At 37.3% G+C, this 9,687-nt stretch overlaps 1 protein-coding gene and 1 long non-coding RNA gene across 2 annotated transcripts; one reads left to right on the forward strand and one right to left on the reverse strand.

Moving 5' to 3' along the window:
• Positions 1-38: 38 nt before the first annotated feature.
• On the reverse strand, positions 39-4,383 carry LOC139944173 (uncharacterized protein C16orf52 homolog A-like). The gene is made up of 3 exons (XM_071941139.1): positions 4,162-4,383; positions 3,234-3,446; positions 39-2,910 (listed from the first exon to the last, which is right to left on the reverse strand). The coding sequence occupies exons 1-3, from the start codon at positions 4,262-4,264 to the stop codon at positions 2,723-2,725; spliced, it is 504 nt and encodes a 167-aa protein (XP_071797240.1). The 5' UTR covers positions 4,265-4,383; the 3' UTR covers positions 39-2,722.
• Positions 4,384-4,856: 473 nt separating this feature from the next.
• LOC139943654 (uncharacterized) lies at positions 4,857-8,684 on the forward strand. Its single transcript, XR_011786871.1, has 6 exons — positions 4,857-4,949; positions 5,657-5,746; positions 6,381-6,480; positions 6,957-7,107; positions 8,083-8,166; positions 8,645-8,684. It is a non-coding gene; the product is annotated as an uncharacterized lncRNA (long non-coding RNA).
• Positions 8,685-9,687: the final 1,003 nt, after the last annotated feature.

Here is a 9,687-nt window from a genome sequence, read left to right on the forward strand (position 1 = left end):
AGTTTTTATCCTAACAAAAATGCTTCTTGTAAAACAGATTGGTTTATAAAACAGTCTTTATTCAACCAAGTATAAAGCAATACAAAGACTACCCAATTTTATTACATAATATGGTCCAAAACTATTGCTTGTACCACGAATGGCATGTACACCGAGGGCATTATCTTCTGTTAACCTCAAACTGTGACATTATACAATTGTTGAACGCTGTGACGGGGTCCATGTCGTTTTGTACACTCGAGGGGGAAAATAGAACCCAAGGCGAAGCCGAGGGTGCCATTTACCCTCGAGGGTGTACAAAACCAATGGACCCCAGTCACAGCGTGCAACAATTGTTTTGTTATACCTTTGTATAATTGTTATTCCTCTTCTCGAAGTTCTGTTGTAATCTTCAAACATTATTACGACGGACTATTTGTTGTTCAATTAGCAGATGAACAAGAAACAATTCCCTCGTATGCGCAGTTGTTTTGTACACAGCGCTGGAAATCGACAAACGTTTGGAACGATCAAGGTGATGTACACCGGTGTACATCACTTTTCATGTTACCCGGCCCGTCGAGCCATGTAACATGCGTTTTTGTTGCGCGTCACATGATTGTTTAAAGGTAGCCATTCGTGCAAAATAATGGAGTGACGGAACAATCAAGACATGACATCAAAGGTGGAGGTTAAAATGGAACATATGAAGAATATTTGAAGGCACCTATGAAAAAGGTCTTACAAATGTTGGCTTTGTAGAAAAACAAAATATACATTCTAAACAACCTTACATTGCATAGCCTTCTTTACAAAAGGTAAACATTAAATATTGCTAAAAAAATACAAATACTCTCGGTAGTAAAAATGAAACTTGAATATAAGCCCAGGACTTGATTTCACAATGACTAAGAATCATCTTTTATGAGTCGTCAGTATTGCCATAGTGGTTTGTTCAGTAAAAACACGAGTCTTTGCTCTTTGTGAAATCAGCTCCAGGCTAATTTATTTTCTACCATAGATGTGTACGTAACATGACAAAAGTTACGCATAATAGACCATAATGTTAACAACCAAAAAGGAATTTAGCACACACATTTTCTATACATAACTACAAATCAATGAACACTATAGATGAATACCACTGAGACTAACAGAAATTTATTACACAATGTCAAAACACTCGCACAGAAAGGCAACCTCAAAAGGCCACAACAGAAATGGTTGTAAGAATTTTGATGCCACAAATTCCTTTGACCCCACAAATTTTGACTCGGCAAAATGGACCGTGTTAATTCAAGACGTAAAAGGAAAACCATGCATTTCCAAGTTGTACTTGTGTGAAACATGATATTCTACTTTTAAAACATCTTTCTAACCATATACAAACGGTTTCAAATGCTTTCAAAGACAAACTCGTCTGATCCAAGGCAATGTGTTCCTTTAAGCAGTGGTGTATTTAAACGCTACATCTGAAGTATGAAACTCAGAACAAAAGAAGTTCACTTCAAGTTAATGTAGGGACTTAAAACTAAATGTGAAGTTACACACGTCTGCACGGTGTTATTTACAGTGTTGAAGAACCGCACTGTGACTGCACCCTGAGTTTAGTTTGTGTGGGGACGGATTCTTCCCAATGAAAATAAACAAACCGTTTTTGGAGGTGGAAATGCAATTGAGTAAAACATTTAAATATAAAAATATAGATCAAAATAAAACTCTATGCAGTACTATAGAACAGTTCTTTCTACTGTACAAAACAAAAAACTGCTAATTGTAAAATACAATGTACAACTAATTGTACAAACAATAATTATTAAAACCTGATTTCATTTTTCACTGAAGTTACCCAAAATAAACACATTACTGTCTCCACAAAAGCAAATGGCTTGAAGCAATGAAATTAAATTATGTAACATTGGTGTCTTACCGTGTTACAATGTATCTTGAAATCAAATTTTAACACTAAATATAAACACTTAAACCAGGAATGTTAAAATGAATTTTAAAAAAATCTTTCCAACAGGCATGATATTTGGTGCCCAGAAAACAGTAGGAAAACTTTATTCAGAAAACACCGAACGCTGCCGAGGCCAAGTTTTTCAGATTTTTTAAGGGCAAAAAGATTGCAAGTCAGACTCAAGTAGGAATAATATCATGCCTGTTCCAATGAAGAACTAATGCTGATAGAGATGATCACAGCTGCTGGTTCTCAAAGCAAACATAAAAACTTTGGGTGTTCAAAGTATTTTTGAACAAAACTCATGATTGCATCCTTGATCCTTCTATGGTCATACCAACAAGCCACAAATGTTTTCCCAATGGCGTGTGGCATGCATTGGTCAAGATCACTCGACCCAAGCTCGGGTGTTGTCAGCGGCAGAGAGTGGGTTCGAATCCCGGTCATGACACTTGTCTCCATGTGCAAAGCACTTGACCATACAAATGTAACTGCTTGGTAAAAGCTGGAAAGGAGCATTCTGCTCTAGCCAGTCTCCTAGTGGGTGGTTACCATGCCTTTATTCTTACGTACTGTGGAGGGGATAGTTGGTGCCCGGGAATAGGTGACATTGTGACCCTGCAGGAGACAGCTCAGTTCAGTTCAGTTTAGTCCTCACCTTGAAGTGGCTGTCCATGGCTTTGTGATGTAAGATGTTCTCTCTCTCAATAAAGAAAAATAGTTAAATTATCTCCACAGCCTTTACCCTAGCGTATTACTGATGAACACCCATACCTCTGGATGTCAAAGTCGTGGTAGACATATTTTACCAGCAAACAACTCTGAGATGATGGTGAGGAAGATGGCCAGGATGAACATGACGTATGAGGAGCCTACTTTGACTGTATTGGGGAGCTTGTACGGCTCACCACCGATCTCATCCACATAGAAACCCACCGGGAAGATAAGTGCTGCTGTGCAGAAGAGAATCACTGTGTATATGTAAAGAAATAAAAACAACCACAACATGTTATTTTGTTTGGCAATCATCTTTAAATTATTGTCAATAAAAATTTACTTGGTTAGAAGAACAGCAGGTTTGCTCTTTTCTATAACCTGACCATCATATCTGTCTCATACAAACATTGATTTAACGTCTACATGTATGATTATGAGTTACACAAATTAAGAAACTGTGATTCAGTAACTAGACGACAAGACTTATTCTAGTCATAGTGAAATCAGCGGTTAGCTTGGTAAGAATTCGGGTCCTGCAGTTGAACCGATGAATCAAGTTAAAAAATAATTGTCTTACTTGCAGTAAATGCTGCCCATCTTGCATACTTTAAGGCTGATGTCTTCTTCAGAGACAAGGCCAACAGACTACAGGTGACTGTTAGACACAGAATACCAAGCACAATGAAGACTAGTGTTGCTTCCCACTCTGGCGAGAGGCTGGGTGCCAGACATACAGGATCTCGCCCAAAAATAGTCAGGCACTGGGAGGTCAGGCCTATCTTGAAATTACCTAAATGGATTAAAATAAGTATTCATAAATACCAGACAGTTTCGCCACTTCTATTGGTGGAGAGCACAACACACAGGGGTGATTTAAATGGCTGATAAAGACGTAGCTGGAGCTGTTTAAGACCAGCTGGCCTTGCGTGTTTGGCACAAGCTCATTACGAAAATTTACTTACGCGGAACGCAGTTCATGGCTCATACTAGTACCAGTGCTTGATCTATTCTGACAAGCGCGTACAAACAACCCAATGCGCATAAAAAACATTTTTTGCAAACTTTTACAAAATTTACAAAGTTCGAAAACGTTTAAAACCTTGCAGGGTTGTGAGCCTTTGACACACGGCCATGACCCTGCCGGTTTCTTGCATTATAGCCATTGGTCCTTTAGCCCTCAGGTCTTGGTTGGTATTTTTGCAATTACCTAATTTTATTTTCTGAAATTAGAATTTAATTAAAACAAAAATATAGACCTACTTCCTTGTTTATCTGACATGTATCAGTGTATGATGTGAATCTGTTTCTGAGGACTATTTTGTCTAATTAATTCGTTCGTTGTCTTGAACTGTTGAGTAATTTGTGTTGTTGATAAGTATAGATATATTGATAACTGGACTCATAAATTTACCAATTAAACTAAAGAATCCATGATCCTGTCAAATATAATCATAAAATATCGATTTGAATTGAGACTCTCAAAAAATGAGTTGAGAATTACTTACTCGCATCATCAGAAATGACCCATGCTGGATTTGCGAGACTTGCCACCGCAAAAACATCAGCTAAAAAAAATAAAGCACCTGAGACAATCACAAGTTTATCCATGATTTCTTCGCATTATTCATCCTTAAATCAAGAAAACAAGGAAGCCTTCTCAACTCAAAACCATCTCAAAACGAGTTGAACCACATTCTTGTCCGGCCCCAGACGACGGATGATGTTTGTCTAGCATGGATGACTGCTCACAAGCCAAAGGGACACATTACGTGATATGTGATTGGACAATAAGTAAATAGCCTGAAAAAAATGGCCAATAGGAGAGGCTAATGTATTTACGGGTTATGTTTACATTCTAGTGTAGACTTGCTTCCAAGTCTGTGTTCGTTGCTTTTAGTACCTAAAATACCGCCCTCTTGCAGATTACTTATGAAAATTAATCTAATTAATAGTATAGATAACAACAAATCGCACCTTTAAAAAAAAACATAATTCAAAATATTAAACAAAGCATCGTGTTTTTATTTGTTTTATTTTGGATTTAGTTATAATTATTTTATTTTGTACCCGCGGCAATTACCAACGTCACGTGAATCAGGCTGCCAGTGCAAACTGTGCACAACACATGTGCTAATGTTACGCCGGGCACCAGCTTGCCGCCGCCATTTTATTGTAAGAAAAATTTACCATGTGTGAACTGAAGACCTCGTTTTTCCTGTTTGACGATTTCTGTGTAAGTTTTTTCCCCAGTTTTTACGGGTGACTTATGGTTGAATCGTCACAAATTAACCAGGTGAGTTGGTAGTATCTGTGTGGAAAAAATTAAATACTATTGAAAATGTGCGTTTTTGTGAAATTTGTGTTTTTAGCTGATTTTAACGAAGGCGCAAAATTTGAAAGCACATGTATTTTAGTTTTGGACGAACTGGACAATGGAACTAGAATGAAAGGTTCACTTTACTGTGCGCATTGTGGGAATAACTGTATTCAATTTCTCTTTTAGCATTTAAATTTATTTAGATGTGTCTGTTTGTTTGGCAACATTTCAGAATTGATGGGGAGGGTTGTGGGTTTCACGGTGGTTTTGGGGGGTCAGGTTTTGAGTTATTTAAATATATAACTGTTGCTTTTTTGAGTAAACATTCAAATAATGATGCACATTGATTAGTTCATGGAGCTATTTTGTTAGTGCTTTCAGTATCAGGCATGTTTTTTTTCTTATACACAGCAAAAATAATTTCTTTTTGTTGGGGGCCCTTGCTAAAATCAGGGAAATTCCAATGAAAAGTCTCACACTATGTGTACAGCCCTCGCATTTGATTAATTAAAGATAACTACTTTCTCACAAGAACCAATATCATGCCTGCAGTTTGTTCCTTGATTTACCATTATTAAATTATATGAAACAAATATGGTAAAAGCGTATTAACTGAACTTTATTTTTTTTACAGTGGATAATGTTTTTAAACACTAAAATTGTGCATATTGTTTGTGTTTCAGCCAGGCTTAGCATCTCCGAAGACACTAACTGCCAACATGTAGATGTTCAAGACAAGCCTAAGATGTTGGAGCTGCACTCTCCAGCACAAGGTAAATTTCCCCCAAAATGTATGTTTACTCTTGGTCCCAAAGGGAGCTACTCTATGTTGTGCAGAATCATTGTTGCTCTTGTTTAATAAGAAGTTAACATCGACATTTTCTTGCAGCATTTTAATTAATTCAAAGAGAGTTGCAAAAGGTGAATTCCCCTGAGGTATTGCATGTGGTTTATTGTTGATCTGGTTTTAAATAGAAGTTAAAATTTTCTTGCAGCATATAACCATATTCATTCACCAAAATTGCATATGTTTGACAATCATTTGTTAGAATTAACATACTTGATTGGGTTTTTTCCTGTGGGAACTGAAAGATGTTTTGCAAGCTCCTTAGACAGCTTCATGTTCAACAAATATCATAGCAATTCTTCGGTTACATGTATTTATTAAAGTTAAAGCACCCAATCTCAAGAGAATCATTCCATGCAACTGACGTACCCATAGATATTGTTGCTTATTTCTAATGCAACAACAAAAATATTCCTGCTGTGCATAAGTTCCTTAAACCATACAATTTCAATGTGTTGGGTTTATTTCTTGTTTGAAACTATAGATAAATGTTTTGATAATTTCTGTTAATATCTAAAACTTTAAGTGTTGTTAAATTTTGCAGTTTGTTTGTTTTGCAGTGGGACTTACATCTCCTAAGACTAAGAGATCTACTCGTCAACAAGTGTAGATGTCCAAGACTGGTCTAGGATATTGGAGGTTGGAGCTCCACTCTCCTACGTATGTATTTTGACCATTCTAATTTTACAACCAAGTAATATGTACTCAAAGTGTTTGTCACTGCAGAAGTAATGAAACAACAAAACTACCTGTTATAAATCGAAACTTCAAGCTTTTTTTAAGGAACATCAATCAGCGTGTTATTTTTATGTGACGATAAGTTAAAAAACGAAAAGAAAAACAAGGACACCAACAATATTTTATTGACTATGCTCCACCCTTGTCTTTATGACAGAAATTTCCTGGTCAGCTCAAATTTGTCCACCCTCGTGGTTCCCATAAATGGGAGAAGTTTGTAGCTGAAGAGAAAAGTACTTGCTAAACCTTCTTACAGAGGGCTACTTTTAACACTATCAAAAACAAAAGATAAGAGTAGTAATGGTTTGAAAATCGATTAGAAGAACAATGGTGGCTTTTCAATGGGAGAGGTCCTTTCCAGTTTTAATTATAACAAATCTGTTAACGTGACCTTTCAGGGCTATGAAGCAAAAAGTATTCTGAAACCAACTTTGGAAGGAATCACCTCTCTACTGATCACTATTGAAGGCTGCAGTGTATAACGGAGGGCAACGCTTTGATAAGATGGGGGTCTGAGACAGGGAGAGGATGCAATTCGTCATTATCATGGTGAGTTAAAAAAACATAAAGTTTCTAATGGCAACTTCAAACCTCACAGCTCTTGAGCAGTAACTAAAGACAAAGAGACATGAACAATGACCCTGGCGAAATACATCCATACAGCTCAGCTGTGTCACTAGCTTGGTGTAGAAACACATGAGAGTGCTGAGAGCTAGTCAAACTTGCTTCTCGGGTAGACATGCAGGCTTATGAACAATAAGCACGTGCTTGTGTGAACTACTAGTTTATGCAGTTTTATTTTTGTTGTGCATGACTGGAGTTTGTACTTTTTCTGTTGGGGTTTAAAGATTATGGGAAAGTCCCTCGGGTTGTAATGTGTTTTGTTAAAAACACAACACGCATTTAGTTAGTAGTTAGTAAGAAACTGCTCTAGAATTGCAAGGGTCGTTGAATCAAATCCCACCTGAGTAATATGCATGTTTCACAGAACTCTGAAAGTACTGTTTATACAGTGCTAACACACAGGTGTAAGGGTAAAACCAAATTTCTTCATCACGATGCAAATATCCATAAATTTATTCACTAGCCTGGTGTAGAAACAGTGAGAGTGCTGATAAAGTCCTACATAGGTGTATTGGCAATAACAAAATTAATATTCTTCATCCCCCATGCAAATTTTCATCAATCAAACAACACAAAATGTTAGTCTTGTTAATTTATGGTTATGTCATGTGTCATAAATGTTTTATTCTGAGAGCTAACTGGCATGAGTGCAATCAGCACCCCAAGAGAACTGTTCCCAGAATTTGGAATCCCCCTGATGAGCTGCCGTTGCTTAATTTTGCACCAGTCTAAATAGCTCAGCCAATCATTACATTGCTGTTTGCAATATTTTGTCTTCATATTTTTGTGATTGAAAGAATAGCAAACCTATTGAAAAAAGGGCATCTAGCTGTTTTACTGATGGATAATGTGTGTAACAAATCTAAATGTTGCAAATTGTGAAACATGTTTGTGTTGCAGTCAGGCTTCAGGATCTCCATTGCAACTACCAAGTAGATGTCCAAGAACAGCCTCTGATACAGGAGCTTCACTCTCAAGTAAAAGGTTAATACCCAGAAACAGACTTTTAATATTAACCCCGGTTCATTGAGATCTGGAATAGATGACACAAGTCATGTGGCTCTTGTTTGTACATAAGTCAAAATCAGTTTTATGTCTTGTTTGAATTGACAGGCTCGGTTGTCTTTTTATGTCAAACTTTTTTTTGTCAAGTTGCATCAATCAATGTCATACATTTTTAGAGTGATGATTGATTTAAGAATTTAATTCAAGCGAAAACCTCCCCTGAATAGATGGTGGAAAGGAGGAAATACATATTTCCTCACAGAGTTCAACATATACCTTTAACAGAAAAAAATGATTAATGGTTAATCAGGTAAACATTGGTCACTTATCACACTAAAACAAAACCCTGATATCACTGGGGAGGAGGTCATCATAGATACCTCTGCAAGAGATTTTGCACATAATAGTTTTTTCTGCAATTGCATATAAACTGTTCATTTAATCTTTCCTTGCTTAGTGGTTCCTACAATCAATTATGGACGGAGGTTATCAACCCTACTGACATCTTGAAAGGCTGCAGGGTACAAAGGAAAGCAACACGAATACAACAAATACAGTATCATCAACACATCCTAGCATTTCATCCGTGTATCAACCCAGAAATTTATTGTCATCAATAGTAAGAAATTTATTGTAGGCATTATCTTAGTTTTTCTAATTGGTGTTAAGTGGGCTGTTATGCAATACTGTACAGTTAAGATGTAGAATAGACACATTGTATACCTATTTTGGGCCAACATTACTAGATAGGGGTTACTTTTTATACACTTCAACAAGTATAACACCACAGTAATGAAAAACATTTAATTTTTCATTTGAATCTGTGGTGATTCATCAATAGTAATAACTAAATAGACCCATAATCTTGTAACTACGAGCACCATTGCAAGTAACAAGCACATACGCCTTTGTTTGCGCTAACTTGGTGGTGCGACAACTTCAAAGATTAAAGGGACCTGGACACTTGCACGTGGCAGGTGGGGTCCTACTTCCGGCTCGGGCCGCTGGGTGGTTGATCTTAAAGGTGCATTCGGGCTCCTTTCCTTAGGAGGGCCAATGTTATCACAAATGGTTGACCAACGGAAGTAGTCCCTAGTCTTTTCGGCTAGCGGACCGCCTTAGTAAGGTAGGGGACTGCCCTGGGTAACCCTGGGGCGGCGGACCGGACCCGCTCGGGAGAGCGGTGCAATGGCCCCGATGATCTGGAAAAGCGCGTGGGGCCGGTATCCTGGGACCTGCACGATTGGTAGCCCTGCTGAATTGAACAAACCTTACCAGGATGAATAGACCAAATTTGAAACTAAAATTTGTTGCTTGCGATGGTGGACTTAATTACAAGATTATGTGTCGGTTTAGATATTACTATTGATGAATCACACCAGATTCTAGTGAAAAAAGTTAATGTTTTGCTTAACTGTTATGTTTTACTTTATGAGTTGTATATATAAAAAAAACTCGATCTGGAATTTTCCCCCAAAATGTGGCTGTATCAAAGATTGC

Source organism: Asterias amurensis, chromosome 11, assembly GCF_032118995.1.
Source record: "Asterias amurensis chromosome 11, ASM3211899v1".
In the NCBI taxonomy this organism is placed as follows: domain Eukaryota; kingdom Metazoa; phylum Echinodermata; class Asteroidea; order Forcipulatida; family Asteriidae; genus Asterias; species Asterias amurensis.

Bases quoted from the DNA above. Each gene is read 5' to 3' on its own strand.
- LOC139944173 (XM_071941139.1), bottom strand. From the start codon at position 4,264: ATGGATAAACTTGTGATTGTCTCAGGTGCTTTATTTTTTTTAGCTGAT. The intron at 3,447-4,161 runs GTAAGTAATTCT...TAATCCATTTAG, and splicing joins GGTCATTTCTGATGATGCGA to GTAATTTCAAGATAGGCCTG. The intron at 2,911-3,233 runs GTAAGACAATTA...ACATATACACAG, and splicing joins ATGGGCAGCATTTACTGCAA to TGATTCTCTTCTGCACAGCA.